The sequence below is a fragment of the Sorex fumeus genome, unplaced genomic scaffold (genome assembly GCF_029834395.1).
Source record: "Sorex fumeus unplaced genomic scaffold, SorFum_2.1 ptg000006l, whole genome shotgun sequence".
NCBI lineage: Eukaryota > Metazoa > Chordata > Mammalia > Eulipotyphla > Soricidae > Sorex > Sorex fumeus.
This window is the reverse complement of record NW_026606063.1, coordinates 5,388,158-5,409,608: the sequence shown is the minus strand read 5'-3', so window position 1 is coordinate 5,409,608 and position 21,451 is coordinate 5,388,158. Positions and strand designations below refer to the sequence as shown.

The following is a 21,451-nucleotide window of genomic DNA, read 5'->3' as shown; positions in this document are numbered from 1 at the left end:
CTGAGAGACCATGTGTAAGAATAACAGAAGGTGGGGGGAGCATGGGAGGAGGCAATGGGGTGGTTGGCACCTGGGTGTCGTAAAGGGATGAGATTCAGGCTGACACCTATATAACAGGAAAATAACGACGATCCCTGGTGATGAAAATTGGCCAGTCTCTGGGGCTCCTGGCACAGGATCTGGATAGTTCCCCTGGGTATCACCTACCAGCAACTCCGGGGGAAAGATGGGCTCCTGGGTGGGATCCAGGGGCTGGAATTCCTCAGGATTGAATAGAGATGTCGAGAGTGTCATCTTCTGAAAAAGGGAACAGAAGGCGAGATCATGACTCACTTAAAATGCCCCAGGAAGCCACCCGCCCTCGGTCTGGGCACCAGCAGGCTGCTGTAGAGCCTCGGGGTCTGAGCAAGACCATTTCTTCCCACAACCAGCATGCTGGGAGGTGAGAAAGAATCCCACTGGGTTGACCTGAGATTGGCCCCTGCTTCCAAGGAGGGGAGGACCCCCTTACCGAGTCATCTTTCTTCTGGCTCATGCAGCAGTTAGGGTTGTCGCCCTTTCCTCCACAGCACCCACCGTCCTGCAGGGAGGACCAACATCTGTTCATATGTGTGGCTAAAGAAACTGCTTGATTGTGTTGAAAGATCGTATGACTGAAACACAATCATGAATAGCTTTGGAATACCCTATCTCACAGTGATTCAATTAAATAAATAAATAAGAAGCTGGGTGATTACTAAGCATCTAGCGTAACACTCACCCTTCCTGGGGTCAGGATAGCAACAGATGCCCTACCCAGCACCCATGACCCTGCAGGGGATTAAGACCCCTACTTTAAATGTAGAGTGAAGAGCTCATGGAGAAACATGGGTCTCTTCTGGAAGCAGCCGAATTTCACCCCTGAAAGTGTGTGTCCAAACAAGTCGGGGTCAACGTCATGAGAACCTCTCTGTGCCCTTTTTCCCTCATCGGTGCCACCTCCACTGCTTCTTGCACCTCTACTTCCAGATCAGTCCAGTTCACTGAGCTCCTAGCTGGGGGCTTTGTGAGATTCCCAGGGAGGGTGACCCTGACCAAGGCGAGTGTAGAGATGGTCCATCCAGAGTGGGTCCCTATTGACTCAGCGATCTTGGGGATAACTCCTTCCGAGCATGTTCTAGAGGACATGTCAAACTATTCTGCAGGATTGCTAGACTGTTCTCAAGGACATGTAGACTATATGGGGGGCTCCTAAACTTTTCTACAAGACGTACGAGACTCTTCAGAGGATACACTGCACTAGACTGCTCTAGAGGACTGATGGACTGCTCGGAGAATGTACTAGACTGTTCTAGGCCATGCACTCCTCTGATGACCCAGTGCCACACAGAAAACACATGTTCCAAAGGTGCTTTCAATATTCCAGGGCCAGAGCTGAGAACTGAGCTCCCATGGCTCCCTCCATCAAGGGTGGGGAAAGAGTGTGCTCCCCTGATTGATCCAAAAAGCCCAAGAGCAGCTCAGTGTCTTGGGGGACAGCATACGGGAGCAGTGCTTGAGAGACTAAGTAGCCAATCCCTGAGAGAGGCAGACTGGGGAGGGGGGGAGCCCTTGTGTAGGTAAAACATGGGCCATATTGGTCCTTCTGACTCTTAACAAAGGAGAGTGCCACTCCCCAAGCGTTCCCAGGAAATCCCAGAAGGCCCCAGATGACAAAGGGTTTGCCCCAGAGAGCTGGCAGACCCCGTCAGACTTGGCAGCAGGACAGAAGCTGCCCACCCCACCCCTGCCATGCTGACACTCTCCTGGATAGACCTCTCCACGCCCACAGCTTCACCTGTGTAGTTAAGCGCCACTCTGTCTCCCTCAGACCACTGTGTCCTTCCCCTCTGCTGCTGACCAAAACGTAGGAAGGAGCAGCAGCTCCTAGCATGCCTCTCCTTGTGCTCTTAGGGAGGTCACCAGGTGGAGGGCTTCCCACCCCCTGCACATAGGAGGGGACCATCAGCTTGCTTCTGGTCAGGGAGGAAGGACATATTTTACAGAACTTCCTTTTCCAGAGAACTAAAAACCCAGGACACACACACACACACACACACACACACACACACTTTATGTCTTGGGTCACACTTGGCAATGCTCAGTGAGTGGCTATGCCTGGCTCTGAGCTCAGGAATCACTCCTAGTGGTCTTGGGGAACCAAATAGGAGGCCAGAGATTGAACCTGGGTTGCCCATGTACAAAGCAAGCACCCTACCCACTGTACTATCTCTCTGGCTCCACATGCTTGGAACTTCCTATGTCTATTCATTGCTGTGTTCAAGACACATAGCCTGGCAAGCTATGCATAATGTTTTCAATATGCCAAACACAGTAACAACAAGTCTCACTGTGGAGACTGTTACTGGTGCCCTCTGGAGCAAATCAAACAATGGGAGGATAGTGACAGTGATTGTGAGTTGACAGGAGGTGTCATTGCCCTCAACAACTATGCCATGCTGGGTGAGGCTGGTTCTTTCTAGGAGTTCTTTCAACTTTTCTGGCAACTACAGCTGCTGGATGCTGGCTTCTGTCATAGTTCCCCACATGGACGCTGCCATTTCTCACAGGAACATTCCCCCTTTCAGTCTTGTGCCTAGGCCCTGCAAATTCACAGCCCATCTTGGTTAGAACTGCCTGCACCGTCAGAAAAAGCAGCTCTGGGTAAAACCTGGGGTGCCCCATGTGGAAGCGGCGCCAGCTAAGCTCACTCTGCCAGCTCCTCAAACTGGGCTTGGCCACTGCTGCCACAGCCCGCTGGGATCCGGAGGTACCGCCAGGGAGAGAGCAGTGGGAGGCTTTCCATGACGGCAGGGCAGAACCCGGGAAGGGACCCAGCTGCCAGCCCCACTCAGCAGGCCTGCTCCTCTGAGAAGCAAGACGGGCTGGCGGCATCCTTCCTCCAGGAAGGAGCTCCTAGGAAGCAGCATTGTGGGCAGAAGCAGCAGCCCAGGGTTCTCAGGCGTCTGCACCAGAGGGTGAGGTTGAGTCACGGCAGACAGATTGGCATCATCACCGTGGCTGCCGCCGTGTGTGAACTGGGAGAAAGGTGCCGGGCACTGCTCCAAGGCCTTTTGAGGGAGGTCCCCGCAAAGGGGGCAGAGGGGAGGAAGCAAACCTGCAGTTAGACAAGGGAACTTGCCCAGTGTTGTACCCCCATAGAGCAAAAGAAGGGGACTCGAACCCCTGGTCTGCGGACTCAGGGCTGAACATGGGCATCATCCTTCTGAGCACTGTTCTTCATCCGTCCCCACCGGGCTCTTCCCTACTGCCTTCCACGAGTGTGCAGTTCCCAGCCTCAGAGGCAGGGCGCCAGCTCCACCCCTTTGGGGTTCTTCATATATACACACATACAACAAATCGATGAACAATGGGAGGACCGTGACAGTGACATATAGATATAGATATAGGTATAGGTATAGATATAGATATAGATATAGATCTTAGTGAATCACCATAAGATACAGTTACAGACTTACAAGCTTTCGTGATTACATTTCAGTCATACAAAGATCCAGTACCCATCCCTCCACCAGTGCCCATTCTCTTAGATTCTTAGTGCAGCAACTCTAGAGGCCAGAAGAAAACACAAGATTCCCTCACTCTCCCCTCCACTTGAGGGGAGTAAGAGAAGTGGGGGGGTGGGGTGTCTGATGAAATCTGGGAAGCTTAGTCTGGACCTGTGTCTCCTTGCCCGAGGGCAGGGAGGGATATCTGGGTTGATATCAGCCATCACTCCTGCAAGCAGTGGCCTCAATGGATTCACAGACCGTCTGGGTTCTGATTAACAGCTTCAAAGGCCAGCAGAGGGCCAGTTGGCAAAGGAAAGGGTGCGAGCGGCAGGCAGGTTGGCTGTGGCTCTTAACTGCCACGTTCAGCACCTGGGCCAGGTCCCAGTGAGCCCATCTCTAAGAAGGGCTGCCAAACCCACATGCCCTGGAGGAAATTAACTCTTGGGCAACAGGCCTCTTCCAAAAACCAGCTCTTCTACTTTGCTAGCAGGAAAGTTCCAGAACTATTGACAAGAATCCTCCTGTGTAAGAATGGCAAGTGGAGCATGCATATGCTGCCTGAGCCCATGTGCTGCTTGCACCCATGTGGCCATGGCCAAGGACGTGTGGTGCATGAGCACATGTGTTGCCCGCATCTCCTCTCTTGTGACAGTTACCTTCATGTTTTCATGCCTAACGCTGGGATGTGTGTAGGGGCTCTCTCTTGAGCATGTTACTTTCCATTCTCTCTCTCACTTTCACTCCTTCCTTCCCTTCAAAACCTCCAAATAAACTATGCAATTTTTTTTCTCTTTTTGGATCATACCCAGCGATGCTGAGGAGTTACTCCTGGCTCTGCACTCAAGAATTACTCCTGGTGGTGCTTGGGGGACCATATGGGATTCCAGGGATCAAACCAAGGTAGGCTGTGTGCAAGGCTGTACTATCTCTCTGGCCTCAAAACTGTGTAATTTGAGAGAGAGAGAGAGAGAGAGAGAGAGAGAGAACGGCAGGTGGGAGGCATGTGCCTGGCAGCTATCAGAGGCTCTTGCCCTCCTCCTGGTTCCTTGCTGCCCCAGGCCCCCACTTACCCTGGCAAAAGTCCGGAAACCCTGGAGGATGGGTCTGTAGCCAGTACAGCGGCACAGGTTCCCTGCGGGCCAAAGGAACACTGAATCACTGGGGATCCTCTGCCTGGAATGCCCTGGACCTCTTTAATTTCCTGACTTCCAAACAACTGAGTGCTGCTTCTTCCAGTAAGTCTCCCTAAGAATCCACAGACTGCATTGGTCGCCCTCCCCTGGGCTCCTGGTCACCACATCCTTCTTACCATTGTAAGCCCCTTCCCCACAGATGACAGCTCTTGAGCAGAGGGCTCAAGTCTCTCGTCCCTGTGCCCTGAATGTCTACAATGCCGAATGTACAGCAGAAACTCAAAGAGCTGACTGAGCAGGCGATGGGGTGGGCGTGCTGAAAGGAGGGGGAGTTCTGTACAGAACCAATACCTGGCCCCAGCCCAGAAGGCCGAGTGGTACCAGTCCCTGCCCAGGACATGAACTTCTCCTCTCCCTCCCATGTGACCTCTGCAGGCCCCTGGTGAAAGTTAGGGGAAAGAGATGTGACTAGCTTGGTGGACTTTTCCAAACGATCATCTGCATTGGCCTCCAGCTGACGCCTGCTGCTAGCACTGGACATGAGCACACGCACGATGCCAGGAGACCCCAGGAGGACCCTCCCCCCATACCCAAAGCACTCAAAAGTCTCCAAACCAAGAGCAGGGCAATGTCCCAGCAGACTTTGGCCACCACACTGGTTGCTGTTCCACAGAGCACCCTTGCCTTCCCACTTCCCAGGCTTCATCCCAGAGACCTTGGAAGGCGTCTTCAATCTCCTCCATGGTGGGCTCAGGCTGGTTCCGGAGCAGCGTGTACATGCTCATGACTATGCCAGGGGTGCAGAACCCGCACTGCGAGCCGTGGCTCTTGGAGATCCTCTCCTAAGGGAACAGATGATGCGCATGTCTGCTTGAAAGAATCCTTCCGGCATTGATGTGACCTTCCCAGGTCCCTACATGGCCCAACCGATGTCATCAGCTGCTGGTAAAGAGTGGGGGGAGGGAGTCCCTGTCACTGCCAGAGTGCAATTCTGGGACCAACTCTTGGTGACCGTGATCTCACCTGGTTTCCGTACCTCCCAGCTACGGACAGATGAGAGTCTGTATCCCAGGCCTTCCTTAGCGTTTGCTCTATAGCTGAAGGGGAGATTAAGAAGCACCAGTATGCATTTGATTCCAAATGGAATGCCTTGGGGTGAAGGAAGGGGTCGGGAATTTGGGGCCACACCTGGCAGTGCTTGGGAGTTTACTCCCAGCTCTATTTAAAGGAGGTCAGTCTCAGTGGTGCCGGGAAACCACGCAGCACTGGTGAAGGAACCCGGATCTCCTTCATGCAAAGCCTGCCTCCAGCCTGTTGAGCTGTTTCTCTGGCCACTGGCATGCATATTTAAGTGAAGGCTGACCTTGCAGTTGCAAGAAATGTGCCATCTAGAATTTACTAGCTACGAGAACTCATGTGGAAGTTTTTTATTATAAGGAGATGCTCCTTGTCACCTTGGGAATAGCCTCGGTATTTAGGTTAAGTTACATTGATGGATTTTCCCACCCACGCCCCTAGCAATTCATTTTACAAATAGGTACTAAGAGTCTATTGTGCCAGACTGGGCAATGGTACTGGGACAGAGCAGTGAAGAAGAGAAATAGTGGTTCCTTGCGCTCCTGTCTTAGGAAAGAAATGCTGACAAATCTTAATAGGAAAGTTCAAGGTGGAGGCAGACCAGGGTGGGAATGAGGTACAATAGTACCAGTGGCTACTTATGGCATCAGAAATGGCTACTTTTACATGGCTAAATTCCATGATACAATTTGGATGAGAAAAATCATAGACCCTATATGTGATCTATATAAGATCATCTGTCCTGTCCTCCCATTGTTCATCGATTTACTCGAGCGGGCCCAGTAATGTCTCCATTGTGAGACTTGTTACTGTGTTTGGCATATTGAATACTTTCGGTAGCTTGCCAGGCTCTCCGAGAGGGGCGGAGAAACCGAACCCGGCTCGGCCAGGTTGGCTTCGCGCAAGGCAAACGCCCTACCGTTGTGCTATCACTCCAGCCCATATAAGATCATATATCATATAAACATTATATGATGGATATAATATAATTTGGAAAAACGAAAAAGCAAGCTGTGAGCACAGCTCCTGCACAAGTCTACTGAGTGGGATCCACAGAAAAGCCAGTGAGGGGAAGCCCAGGGGATAAGCCCCCCTCCCCACATCCCACTGGCAACAGGCAGCCGGATCCTTTCCTCCCTCAGTCAGGAGAGGATTTGGATTCTAATTCTGGGCGTGATGGGAAGCCCCCAGGGCACTGTCAACAGAACAAGATAAGATCTTGCTTGTGTCTTTTTAAAGAGCCAGAATCACTGTTGGGTAAGGAAGGGACAGTCACTGGGGGTGGGAGTGGTGGCTAGTGGAGACCCAGTGGACAGGACACTGAACAGTGCTCAGGTGAGAGGTCCGAGTCTTGACCAGATAGCGAGTGGAAATCTGAACAAAATTGAAGGTTACATTGTGGTTCTAGAGAGTGGTCTGGTCAGATGGGTGTGGTCAAAGAGTAATTTGGTAGACCCTTTATCCTCAAGCTTCTTAGCAAATTAAGGGAGCCAGAAGCGAAGGGGGTGGGAACTCATGATGGTTGAGATAGGATGTTTAGAAAGTGATGGCACACAGACAATGGTGACTGAGCGGACCTCCAAGGGGAGGTCAGAGCCTGGGAGCAGACAGAAGTGCCCTCGGTGTGCAGACCGTATTGATATGACCTCTGATGCAGGCAAAGTAAGAAACATAGGGACAGGAAGCAAGGGGAACCAAGTGAGCCTGGACGTGAACACAGAGGAGGGAGGAAGTAAAAAAGTGGGTGGGCCAGTTGGCTCTGACACTTGTCTGGAGTCAGAATCAGGCCCAGAACATGACTCTGTCCCACAGAAAAGGGGCTCAGCCTGCCCAGACAGATACCATACCTGGGTGCGACAGCATTTTCTTTCATCAGCTGTTTCAAAGAAAACTTTCAAGTCCTAATTAACCTCTCACACCCCTGCAGCTTAGACACCTTAGTCATTTTTCCTTTTCCGGCCTAAGACTCGAAGCCACCAAAGTGACAGGGCAGTGCCCCGCCTGACTCTGGCCTCACTTTGTTCACTCCTATCGCTCTGCCTGAGGAGTCACATCCAGGCACTCGCTCACCCTGAGGTCCTGCCCCGAGATCCAGAGCGAGCATCTGAACCCCAGTGTCCCTGACCAGCAAGTACTGTGGGAAGGAAAGGCTCGCATCCCAGCCTCGGCAGGCTCAAAGCATCTGAGGAAGTGAGAAGGAACCTGGGTCTCAATGCCACCCTTTCCCTGAGGACACTGCCACCATCACAGGAGGCCCCGTCCCTATTACCTGCACAGGGTGCAGCCTGGTCTTGGTGTTTCCAATCCCTTCCACTGTTGTCACTGCCATGTGGTGCAAGGAGCAGATGGGCGCCAGGCAGGCATTGGCTGAGAAGTGGCTGGCATCCCAGATTAAGGTCGTTCCTCGGTCATGAGGCTGCAGTCCCCCCTCCACGGCCCCATGTTCTTATCTATCACCTCAGTTCCCTGGTGCGGAGGAGAAAAGAGGGGGGAGGAAGCAGTTCCTAGGAATCTCTAGGCTGCAGCCCGATGACTATCAGGCAACTCTTCTACAGCACCACTCTGGATACCTACCAGTCAAGAGTAAGTTTCTAGCAAGTCCTAGATCTGTATGAGGACCCTTCTCTGTTCAGAGTGCATCCTATCCTGCCCTGATTCCTGGGCTTTCCTAATTTCACTCTCCGGCATCAGTTTCATCCCCTTTTGGGATGGAAAAGTCCCTGGTCCCTGGAGGCCCAGTCCCAGACAGAGCTTCCTGCTGCCCCTTTCTGAGGACCCAGCCCAACTTCAACCTCCACCCAAGTTCCTGAGTCCTGCCCATTGGCTCGGCACTGCAGAGGTGGGTGGCTGAGGAAACTGAAGAGAATATGACCCTTGTGCTTGTTGGAAAGTCAAGCCCCTGAGAAGAGGCGATTTTCAATGCATGGAGGAAGCTCTTCAGGAGGGCTGGACGCAGGATCCCACAGGACCAGGACAGACTGGGACTCCCAGCCCACCCTGTGGGGCCAAGGATTGCTTCCTGGAGTAGGTGCCAAAGAGTTCACAAAAGTGAGCCAGATGGGAACCCCTGGAAGAAAAGATGCAGGAAGGAAACAACCTATGCAAAAACCAAGTCAGCAGTGATCATGGGAGTGGCTGCTTCACAGCCGTCACTGGTGCCTGACTGACGAGGAGAATGGACGTTGGCGAGTAAAGTCGCTGTTGATCATAAAAGGACTCAGATGTTCCACAAAGACTACCTTGGTCCAGGGGCTACAGCAACCCGGAGAAGGATCTCATGGGATGTGAAGAGAGTCCAGATTTTAGAAAGGTCCCAGGTATGCCCGCATACCACCTGGCTCACCACCAGCCCTCCCCCGCCCCCCAAAAAACAGTCCAAAGGATACACGATCTTGTTCTGCAGCCGATCATACTTGGAGAGCATCACAGTGCATGCTCCGCAGCCCCCTTCTCCGCAGCCCAGCTTGGTCCCGCTGAGCCCCACTGGATGGTCAAGGGTTAAGGAACGGGATGTCAGAGAGAAGAGTGGCAGGCTGACCTCCAGGCCCGCAGGATCCTCACCAGGGAGGCTGACTTGTCTTATCCACCTCACTGATGAGGCAAGGTACCAGATCCACAGGGCATCAGCACCCGTTGTCCACCCTGGGACTCAAGCCCCAACACCTTCCAGTCCCAGAGTTTGGCGATAGGGTCAGCCACCCATAGGTGTGGCGAGATGCATGGCCTCAGGGGCATAGGGGAGTGGTGGTGGGTGAAGGTGAAACCAGAGGCTGCCCAGCAGCTAAGAGTAGGGACAAACCTACTTGGGGACTCCCCCCAACCAGAATATCGTAGGCTGATAAAGCTCAGGGACCAAAATTTGGGCCAGGCCAGAGCATACCAGGCACACGCAGGAAGTCAAATGAAAGGATGTTTGAGATTGGGGACCACTTAAGTGGTCCTCCTCTACAGATGTGGGAAGGAAACTTCTGCTTTGAGTTTGACCAGTGAGGACTGCGCAGGTCTTCTAGAGTCCAGACATCATGACAGCACTTCCAGCAGAGGTGGGATCTTTTCGCTCTTTCCTGGGCAGGCACCCAGCTTGTGGCTACCGGGTGGATGCAGGGAGTTGCAGGATGTGGCACCTGGCCTCCTCCCTTGTTTTCAAAATAAAATTAGTGCCTACCTGTGGTCTGGACTCCAACACTCATTACCATGTGCTCATTTTACCTTCCCAATAATTAAAAACCAACAACACGGAGACCCACCACGCAACGTGAGCTATGCCAGGTCACACTGCCACTGGTATCTCCTTGAAGTTTGGGCCAAACACAGCCCTGGGGTGGCAGATGTGGGGCCTCCTCTATCATTATGCTGCTGCTTCCAGTACACAGCTGGGGCGTCAGGGAGAGGGGACCCCCTAGGTCCTGGAGGTTCTCTCTGGCATCGCTGTTCAGATGACTGAAGTTAGATGGTGACAAGCGCGAGTGGCACAAAGTCTAGCAAGTAGATGGTTCTGGAATGGAATGCAGAGCAAAGCCAAGGCTGGGGCATCTCTTTGCCAGAACTCCCAGGAAAGGAGCCACAGGGATTTCCCTTATGCGTGCTAACTTTCAGTTTTGGGTTTCGTTTGTGGTGTGAACTTTACCCCCAACCAACTCCTGTATCTCTCAGGCCCGAAAATATCATTTGGAAACCCAAATGGATGTCCTTGGTTTTTTTTTTTTGGGGGGGGGGTGGTGTTCACACCTGGAAATGCTCAGGGGTTACTTCTGGCTCTGCACTCAGGAATTACCTCTGACGGTGCTCAGGGGACCATATGGAATGCTGGGAATCTAACCCAGGTCGGCCGCATGCAAGGCAAATGCCCTGCCCGCTGTGCTGTCACTCCAGCCCCTGTCCTTGGTTTCTAAGGAAGAGCCTATGTCCCCAGACCTCCCAGGCAGGTGTGCTGGACATGGAGTTCCAGTCTGTCCCTAGCCATCTGACTCTGCCTCCTCATAGAAGCTGTGAAGCTCCAGGGATATGACCCACCTCCAGCCCTGCCCCCTTCAGATACGAAGTCAAGACAGACTGCATCAGAGGCTTGTGACGACGGCAAGCCAGCCAGAGGTGAGGGCAGGCTTCCATCCAGGTTTGCGTGACAATCCTTCATCGACCCCCATATGCTAAGGGTGAGCCACTGCACTCCCCACTCAGTCAGAGGGGTGGTTCCTTGAGGTCTGGAGGAGCAGCTTCCTGAGAGGAAACCCCTGAAGGGTTTCTAGTTGGGAGGAAGCTGGCAAGTCTGACTGTTAGCTCTATCCCAGACTCTAAAGCTCTGGTCAGTGAGAAGGTTCTGGTGCCTTGCCATATACAGGGCCACCTCCAGTGCATTTCAGGGATTGTTGGAGAAGTCAATGGGAGAATTTGCAAAAGCCCTGAACTCCATGCTTGAAGGACTCTCCAAAGTTGTCTCTTCTGTCTGCACCGGTAAGGGAGTCTAAGGGTCTCTGGTTCCTTTCCTACTATGAAGGAGCAAAGGGCTCCCCATGGCCTCCTCACACGAGAAAAGAAAGCACCCTGGGGGGCTGGGCTTGGATACCGTTAGCCGTCAGCAATGCCCCAGGAGAAGCACCTCTCCACACTGTTCCCCTGGAAACCTCCCTTTCCCATAAGCGCCCTGACGGGCCGCTCCCCTTGTGCAGAGCCAACAAGGTCCCCTTTGCAGAATCTGGTTGGGATTTAGCAAAGTTCTCCAGGACAGAAATGGCTGGCATGACCTTCACTGGGGCTGGACGAACCTTTCAAGTCTGTCTTCTTAACAGGCCTGAGGGAAAGAGTGTTATCAGAGTCTTCCCACCAAAGATGTCCAGGCACCTCAGAAATAATTCCCTCCTCCAACTTCTGGGTCTGTCAGACTCGGGGAGCTTAACTGGTTCCCCCAGGTCACGCGGCTATCAGTGTCTCAGCCGCAAGCCTGGGTGCACAGCCCTACTCCATAACTCTTCCTCCACACCAAGCCTCCCCTGCTGTCTGCAAGAACTGACAGGAGGCCCCCCGGGGGAGTGTCTCCATCTTCTCCCATCCTCCCAAAATCAGGATACTTTTTCTTCTCAGATAGGCCAAGAGGGTTGTTTCTGGGTCTGCATTTTTCTCCACCACCTACAGGAAAAAAAAAAAAGAAAGAAAGAAACATCTGTCATGGGGAGAACTAGCCTTGGGTTTTCCCAAGAATTGGGAGAATTTTAAAATTTCTTCTGTGGGATTAGTACCAGGAATTTTGCTCCATGACTTGAAGGCCAGCCACATGTGCTAGGTGAGAAGGAAGCTCAGATAGAGAAGAGAGCACCAAATAAAGGGTGTTGTGAAGACCCTCCCAGGGTGGGAGAGACATGCTAAAAGTGGTCTATAGACCAAACATGACTGCCACTCAATGCCTCTCTGGCAAAACACAGTACACAAAAGAAGAGAGAGAGAACAGGGAGGAATGCCCTGCCACAGTGGCAGGGTGGGACGGGGGGGGGGGGAGGATGGGGGGTCGGAGGGATGATAGGACCCGTGGTGGGGGAGGATGGGCACTGGTGGAGGGATGGGTACTTGATCATTGTATAACTGAAACCCAAGCACAAAAATTTGTGAGTCTATAAGTATACTTCATGGTGTTTCACTAATAAAAAAAAATGATAAATAAAAAAAAATTTCTTCTGTGGGTCTGGAGGGTGGGTTTGAGGTCCACCCAGAACTGCTCCTGGCTGCAGGTTCAAGGACCGCTCCTGGCATTGCTCAGGGTACCATACTCAAATGGGGCTCAGCCGCATTCAAGATAAGCATCTTAACCCGTACTCTCTTGCCTCCTTACCCCAAAATTTGTAGAGTTGACAGGGATTTGCTAAATATTAGGGGAAAGTAGGATTTGTTCTCGAAAAGTCTGTAAAACTGAATCTATTCAACCAGCCAAACTATGCTGGCATCCTCCCCACGCCCCCCTTCCCACTAAATTCTCAGAACCCACTGCCAAGCATACAAGTGTTACAGCAGCAGCTGCAGGAGTGGCTGTGTGAGCATATGAGCAAACCTCCCCCCAAATCAGTATGTCATCTCCTCAGCGCACCCACCAAGCTGCTGGATTGGGACTTTACGCAGAGGCATGGACAGCGCTAGTGCCAATATATCAGCTCAGGGCCCAGGCTCACAGAGAAGGGTGAGGTGTGCCCGGCAGGCAGCACGGGCCAGCATTGTCACACCTGTCCGATATGTTGGGGAACAGGCGTTCCATATAGGAGAAGGTAGCTTGCATGCCAAGGTGCCTGTTCTCAAGGAGAAACGTTCAGGAAGGTCTAAAGAAAATGTCCCACCCACCTTACACATCAGCAGGGTAAGAGGACTAGGATGACTGACAGGGTTTCCTTAGAGAGAGCTGTACAATGAGTTCCACTTCTTACAGTAGAGCAGGAAGTGTCTGGCCCACACCTTAGACTTCAGGGGCTTACGAGATGCCGCAGGTATGGCCTACAGGCATCCCTTGAGGTGGGTGTGGGAGGGCAGCGGATCTGGTGGTCTGGCAGCACAACAGCAGAGATGGGATTACCAGATGCACTAGAGAGCGGCCATGTTGGGAGACTGGCATGCTGCCAGTGTGTGGGAGAACGAAGGAGACCGGGGCAGTGTTAGCCATGGGTGTCCGGCAGAGCCTCCAGGAAATAGAGTTGACTTAGGGCATTACTTAGTGGTTCTCAGAAGGACCACCCTCAGGGGCTGATGGCCAAGCAGAGAAGGTGGAACACAGCCCAGAGTTTGGATGGGAGGGGTCTCAGAACACCTGAGGTTGAGGGAGAGCAACAAGTCTGAGAAATGGGCACTTTGATGAAATGAGCTCCGCAGTTTACTGCTCTCTGGTGTGGAGAGAGAGCCTCGGGGACAGCCTCGCTACCCTCCCTTCTCCGCCCTAGACTAAGTCTGCATTTGACAATTTAGAGATGTCCTTGCGGATTTTTTTTATTGACTCAGTGTAATCAAAAAGGCCACAAACCTGACAGAATTTGCCCCTTGAATAAAGTTTAAAGGAAAGTGAAAGATAAGTTTCCTTTGGTGATTACACCCATGATTCCAGTTCATTCAAAGTTCAGGTTACAAAGTACACTTAGAAGTGCTCTCTTTCCTTTCGAAGATGAGATTGTGGCTTCCCAAGACCAATATCCTGATTCATTTTTCCTCTGAAAACAGTGAGAGTCTCTTAGCTCTCTTCCTCCCTGTAGGGAGTCTACCACTCCTGTCCTGTAGACTTGTCTCCATCCCTGAGTCATCCCTGGCTCACTGTCTTCAGGAAAACACACACACACACACACACACACATTCAAGGAAAATCCAGATTTCTAAGTCATCTTCCAAGTGTCTCCAGCAGACTCCAAGCTTCCATTTCAATCTTTCCCCCATCCTACTTATCTCCAAGCTTTGTGCTCTGGAAACAAAGCTGCTGACCCTGCCTTTGACCGTCCTACTACCTTCCACCTGCATCCCTTCTGGAAGAGCCCAAACCTTGCTCAGGAAAGTCTTTCCATACCACACAAGCCCTCAGTGCCCAACCCTCAAATCACTGCAGGGAATGGCTGTGCCACTCTCAAGGCATGACAGCAGCGTTAAGCCCCAGTAAAACTCAAGCACCAGAACAGTGACTGAAACAGAACATAACCCATCCAGTACAACTAAATCTCTTTATCCCAAGATGATTTTTCATAGACAAATGAGTCAATGGGATTAAAAGGAAGAGTCCTCCCTAATAGAAGAATGCCTGCTAACAGAGATGGTGGGCCACGGTGGGGGAACCACAAATGAGGCTAAATGGGAAAAGGGGTGGAGGTTTGATAAACACAATATTACGACCTCAAAATATCTCCTCATAGATGATTATAAAGGGATAAAAGAGTTCTCCCGCAATGGCAAGCCCTGGCGGTCACACCTTAACCCAGTGATCTGAGTTCTCTGTTATCAGAGATAATGGAGAACATATAACATGATTGCCTCCTGACACAGCAGCTTGAGAAGGACATGTCATTTCTCTGGCATCACTGCGTCAAATGCAGACTTGGGCTGAGAGTGCAGCACAACTTAGTACAAGGGGCATTCTGAAAAAATCACTGAACCGTTCTCTTCCTAAACATCAGTTCCAAAAGACAAGGACAGTTGAAGAGTTGTGGGTTAAAGGAACTAAACACTGGTGACATCTAAGTGTAAGACACAATTCTGCCTCTGGATTTGGGGGCAGGCAGGAGAGGGGGCAAATTATAAATTCAGAAACATCCACATAATGTTGCATAAGATTCATTGAGCTAGGTCATCTCCTTAGAGCGGTTTTCCAAAGCGGACAATGCCACCCCCTGGATGAGCTAGAACAGTGAGGGGATAGGCTAGAATGTGCCTTGGAAGAATTTTCTGTTTGCTTCCTTAGAAGGCAGATTTCTGGAATGGGATACCAAGTAATTTTTTTTCCTGAGAAAGGAACAGTAGATCAAATAAGTTTGAGAAACTCTAAATTAGATCATCACCAGACTTCCTGATTTTTCTAAATAGATTATGTTTCTATTCAGATTATCCATGGTTTGAGTTTGATGGGAACAGGGATATGAGATCTGAAAGTGACTCTCAAATGAAATTATGCTCAGAAAGAAGACATGTGCTTTATATGTTTAATTATATTAATTGAATATAAATAAATACATAATTTATATTTGTAAGATGTGAACATATATGTATATATATAGAGAGAGAGATAGTGTGATACAGCAGTTGTGACAAATTGTTTATAGGTGGCAGAATGTAGGAAGTTATTTTATAATTTTTTAAAATTCTTTTTGAAGGCTTTTTAGTGAGCTTAAAATAATTTTAAACCACAAAGCTTAAAAATGAATGTCTTTGGGGCCAGAGTGATAGTACAGCAGGTAGGGCATTTGCCTTGCATGCGGCCGACCTGGGTTCAATCCCTGGCACCCCATATGGTCCCCAAGCACCGCCAGGAGTAATACCTGAGTGCAGAGCCAGGAGTAACCCCTGAGCATTGCTGGGTTTGAACCAAAAAGGAAAAAAAAAAGAATGTCTTTAGTAGAATATTTCTCATTCCATTCGCATTCATCAGGGACCTCCCAAACATCAACACTGCGCTAAGTGGCTTGACAACATCTTGAAGGAGCATTTCACAAGAAGAGTCTCTGTGAACTCCAAATTGGAATCTATGGTTATAGCCTTATCCTGATTCTGCTCTACAGCTGGTCCTTAGGCTCCCAGTGGCAAGTCCCTGATCCTGAGCAAGTGAACTGATCCCACAAGCCCAGCAGGGACTTGGTGCTTGGACAGGAGACATATCCAGGAAGACTCAATTTCCTCACTGACATTTGCACGTGGCCTGAAAGGGATCAATCCTGGACCCTTTCAGTCTCACACATGCTGAATCTAGACTCCTGCAGGGTCTCTGATTTCCACTAAACAGTACTGTTTATCAAAAAAAAAAAAGTAAACAAATCAATAGCAGTGGTTCTTCTGCACCACCATCCATCAAGAGTAGCAGCTCCTTCCCTCCAATGCCGACCCCCACCCCAGAAACCCTCAGGGTGTTTGATTGCTCTCTTCTACCAGGACCTCTCAAGAGCTGTCAGAAGCACCATCTGAACAGAAGGAGGCTCAAGCTCACAGTGAGTCACACTGTCTTACAGCTTCCTTGGCAACTTCTTTGCATAAGAGCTGGATAACAAATGATGAATTACATCCTGGAAACTGAAATAAAACAAATTTACAGGAACTTTTGATGGGCAGGGAATTTCCTCGTTTGATGCTTTCAGAACTTTGCCTCATCTCTCCCTGCCTTGCCTGTCAACCTTTCCTTCCATTTCTTAAGAGATCACCCATTTATTAATTGCAAACATGGATATTCATCACGGGAACCGGCTGTCATAGAAGCTCCCAGAGAGAGTAGGGTTTTGCACAATGATCATGATCACGATCACGATCATCCTGTTGTTCGTCGATTGCCTCGAGCAGGCACCAGTAACGTCTCCTTCTTCCTAGCCCTGAGATTTTAAAAGAGCCATATTCAAGGCTCTTTCGGGACTAGGAGAATGAGACCTATCATTGTTACTGGTATTTGGCATATTGAGTATGACACGGGAAGTTTGCCAAACTCTGCCGTGCAGGCAGGATACTTTCGGTAGCCTGCCAGTCTCCAAAGTAAAAAGAAGATAATAAGATATCGTTAGAAAAGATGAAGCAATGAAATTTACATACAAGTGGTAGTACATGGAAAGTATCATGTTAAGTGAAATGAGTCAGAAAGAGAGGGATAGACATAGAAAGATTGCATTCATCTGGGGAACATAAAGAAACACAATAGGAGACTAACACCCAAGAATAGCCGAGATAAGTACCAGGAGGTTCAATCCATGGCTTAGAGGCCAGCCGGGCATTCTTGGGGAAAGGGCAGCTCAGATAGAGAAGGGAGCACCAAATAAAAGGTGTTGGGAGGATCCTCCCAGGATGAGAGATGCATGCTGAAAGTAGACTATAGACCGAACATGATTGCCACTCAATGCCTCTTTTGCAAACCACAGCACCCAAAAGGAGAGAGAGAACAAAAGGGAATGCCCTGCCACAAGGGTGGAGTGGGATGGGGGGAATGGGGAGTGGGAGGGATGCTGGGACCCGTGGTGGTGGAGGATGGGCGCTGGTGGAGGGATGGGTACTTAATCATTGTATAACTGAAACCCAAGCACAGAAATTTGTATGTCTACAACTGTACCTCACGGTGTTTCACTAATAAAAAATTTTTTAAATGCACAATGATATTCCTTAGAAATGTTACATAGTTTTTCTTCATGTGAAAATAAAATACAGAGGAAAACTATTTCTACCAAGTCAGTCTTCCTTGGAATGTTCCTTTCTAGATCTTTTTTAAAAAATTTTCATTAGTGAAACACCATGAGGTACAGTTGTAGACTTACAAATTTTTGTACTTGGGTTTTGATTATACAATCATCAAATACCCATCCCTCCACCAGTGCCCATTTTCCACTACCACGGGTCCCAGTATCCTTCCCACCCCCATCCCCTTAGATCTTATATTTTAAGAAAAACATTCTTCAGAGAAGAGCAGTCTGGGACCATCACGCCCAAATAAATGGCTTCAGAAATAGTCAAGTCTTCATGTAGAATGGGACCTTGGAAATCATGACACAGCGACTCACCTATGTGAACATTGCCTAGAAAATTCTCCCAGAAGCTGCCAAGTTACACTTACGGGAAGTAAGTTATACTTACAGGAAGAGTCAAGCTGCTGCTTGACTCTCTGCAAAGAAATTGCTGAGTATAACTAAATGCTAGAGAATACTGGATGTAAGTTTTCCTACTGCAGTGCACTAACTCTTGGTTTGCTGCTAGATGTCATTCCTGAGAAGCAATGAGCACAGAAAGACAACTCTGAACCCCGAAAAACAGACTTGACCACACTCCCAGAGCCTTCTAGGGACACTACGACATCTGACTCCAACTGTCTTGATAGCAAGGACGAGCCCAGACTCCAGGAATTCCCTTTCTATTCACCAAACACACCTAGGAAAGTCAACAACCAAGTGGCCTATTAAACACATTTTAGTTCTTGAAAATTACATTGTTAGGCCAGGGTGATAGTACAGCGGGGAGGGCATTTGTCTTGAATTCTACCGACCAGAGTTCAATCCCCGGCATCGCATATGGTCCCTGAGCACCGCCAGGAGTAATTCCTGATTGCAGAGCCAGAAGTAAACCCTGAGCATCGCCGGGTGTGACCCAAAAAGAAAAAAAAAGGAAATTACATAGAAAGTCACCCAGTTTCTCAACTCCAAAGTACAGATAGAGGGCTGGGGGATAGCAAAGCCATTAGGTTGCTCGTCTAGCCTGGACACAACCCAGGTTTAATTCCCACCACCATGTGGTCCTCCGACTATCACCAAGGACTGCCCTGGAATCCCTTGAGGGGCCTGCAGCAGTGCGGTCCTGATATCCATCCAACATTGCAGGGTCTGAGTAGAACAGAATTCTCAGGCCCTTGTGCTGAGTCAATGGCCAAGAATCAGCAGTGTGGCCCCTGGACTTTCTGCGCACTAGTTGGGACCCAAAAAATAAAGGCTCAATAAAGCAAAACAAATTAAATTGCCCTTTGGGGGGGGGGTGGCTTCTGGGAATATAGTCATACACAATGACCACACACCTCTTCCCAAGGTGCACTCAAGGCTCCTCATATTTCCACCGGGCAGCTGGAGTCAAGCTGCGCATCTCCTCAGATGCGGAAGGGTGAGTTGAGGTGAGGACAGCGTACGGGGTCTGCACCCACTGTTTCTGCACCTGCACTCAAACTGCAAAGTTTGACTCCTGTGGGGCTTCGAGGATGGTAGGAGACCGGAGACTCCCTCCTCTCCCCTCTCCCACCTGCCTGGTTGCTCTTGCACTGGTGAGGGTGACCCACGGGGGTCATCTTTATCAAAGCTAAAGCTTTCTGATACTTCTCCACGACATTCAGTTGGAAGAAGAAAGCAGGCTTTAGTGAAAACACGGAGACTTGCCACAAGATGTCAGTGTCTGTCCTCACAAATCAGAAGCCTCTTTCGGCAATGAGAGACAGAAGGGGAGTCTGAGTGCATCTTCCAGCCTCTTTTGAAGAGGGAGCTCCCGTTCCTTCTCTCAGCAGAGTAGTGAAAGCTTTCGGATAGTTTCTATGACATGCAGAAATGGGGCCTAGTGGATGCCCCCACTTTCACCTAGAGCCCTGTGCTCCTTTCTCATCTGCATGCCAGCCTCTCTCTCCTGCAGAGTTGGCAAGACACCTCCCTCCACACTTCCCTTCCCCCTCACTCCCTGTCCTATTGAGTCTCCTGGAAAGGTCCCCAGTGTGACCCGAAATACAGAAGCCACACTCAGAGGGGTGAGATGAAGAGGAGCAGAGTAAGACGTGACATGAAACAGAGGAGGAGGAAGAGGAGAAGGGCACAGGTGCCTTCAGGGGAAGCAGGCATGCCCGACCAAAGGTCAGCTCCTGCTTACCTTTCTGCCATTCACAAAGAAAACCAACTCGTCTGCTGTCATTGTCACTGCTGGCCGAGGAGGTCCCCTGCACTCAGGTATCTGCTTCCCAAGAGACACTGGCAGTTATGACAGCTCTGTCACTAGAAAACTACGCCTCCCAATAAAACGAAACCAAGTGGGCCAATGGGAAGGAAGCAGTTCAGAGCCTCGGGGCATGGAGAGTTCTTGGCAAAGGCCCAGGGTTTGCATAATACAGGAAGACTCCTACAATCTTACACCAAAGATTGCTCTCAACCCTCCTGTCAAAGGGCACAGGGGAAGGTGCATGTAGATATGAGGGGAGCAGGTGCTGCTGCTGCCAGCTGACCATGGTCCTGGGCTCTGTTCTAGAGTTACTTGCTTGCCCCTCCCCCTGACCGAAGACAGGGAAGGCGGCAGCGCCAGGCCTGAGCCACCACACAGCTGATTCATAGCCTCCATAACCACAGAGGCTCTTACCCTTCAGGTCTGCAGCAACCCGACCAGGCACCATCAGGGAACTCCTACAGCCTGGAGGAATACACACCACACGGAGCCTGGGATCCAAGATGAAATACCCAGCCTTTCACCTCAGCAATTTACCTCGCTCCTCTGGACTCAGTTGGTTCCACCTTGTAAATGGGTCTATAAAAGGTTACCATTGTAACTGTATCCTCAGCAACACAAGAATAACACAAGCACCCTAATTACCAGCCAGCGGCCTTCCTCCACCCAGTGTGCATTTACCTGTGGTGTAGATGTACATGCATTTAACCCCTGTCAGCCACAGGGGTCCCCCTGACACTCAAGCTCACATGCTCACACGGACAGTCTCACACACTCATGCTCACACACACATACATACACACCCACGTTCACACTCACACACACACACACTCATATTCACCTACATACGTGTTTCCATTTAGGCTCACGCAACTCACATTCACATTCACCTACATACGTGTTCACATTCGGCTCACACACGCAATGTCCACATCCATGTTTCCACCCACCTCTTCGCATACATGCACGTGTTCATACCTACATACACCCAAGTCTTTTCCTCCTCACACGCTCACATTCACAACCTCATACACCAACTCCCGCTTGTCCACACTGCCCTCCTTCACACACACACACACACACACACACACACACACACACACACACACACACAGCTGCAATCCCCCTTCAGTCCTGTGAGGACCCTGGAGGTCACTCAGCAGACTCTCAAAAGGGGATCATTTCCCTGGCACGCATGCTGAGCAGGGGAGGACACTCCATCAGCCTTTCTTTACGCCAGAAGGCATATTCCACCTGTCAGGCCCAACAGCCCAATGGGGCCTGGTTTTACCCCCTAGATTCCAACTGGTCTTCAGTCAGGGGAAACGGGTTGGTCATATAAGATCATGGTTCTTTGCTTGGGATCTTTCCTCCCACACCAGGAGCCACTTGGCAATGTATGAGAAACATGATTTCTTGCCATGCTGAGGAAGGGTGCTAAAGGCCTCTCACAGCTGCTGAACACCCCGCCCTTCACAGGACACTCCCCAGTGAGGAATTATCAGGCTGAAATATCAGTGAGGGAAGGACTGAGACATTGTTCGGAAGGGAAGGAGAAGGGAGGAGGAGAGAGAGGACGGAACTTGGGGACCTTCTTTCCCTGATTGCTCTGTAAGTGAAGACTCC

General features: G+C 50.4%; 1 protein-coding gene across 1 annotated transcript in view; it reads right to left on the bottom strand.

Annotated features, from left to right (window-relative positions):
* Positions 1-19,856, bottom strand: part of XDH (xanthine dehydrogenase) — a 61,344-nt gene extending 41,488 nt beyond the window's left edge. The window contains exons 1-8 of the mRNA XM_056124285.1: positions 19,760-19,856; positions 11,806-11,863; positions 9,127-9,223; positions 8,010-8,118; positions 5,379-5,505; positions 4,601-4,662; positions 512-580; positions 208-297 (exon numbers count right to left, since the gene is read on the bottom strand). Of these exons, the coding sequence (XP_055980260.1) occupies positions 208-297; positions 512-580; positions 4,601-4,662; positions 5,379-5,505; positions 8,010-8,118; positions 9,127-9,223; positions 11,806-11,863; positions 19,760-19,801 (654 nt within the window). The 5' untranslated portion in view covers positions 19,802-19,856. The remainder of the gene's footprint in view (positions 1-207; positions 298-511; positions 581-4,600; positions 4,663-5,378; positions 5,506-8,009; positions 8,119-9,126; positions 9,224-11,805; positions 11,864-19,759) is intronic.
* Between the last annotated feature and the right edge of the window lie 1,595 nt (positions 19,857-21,451).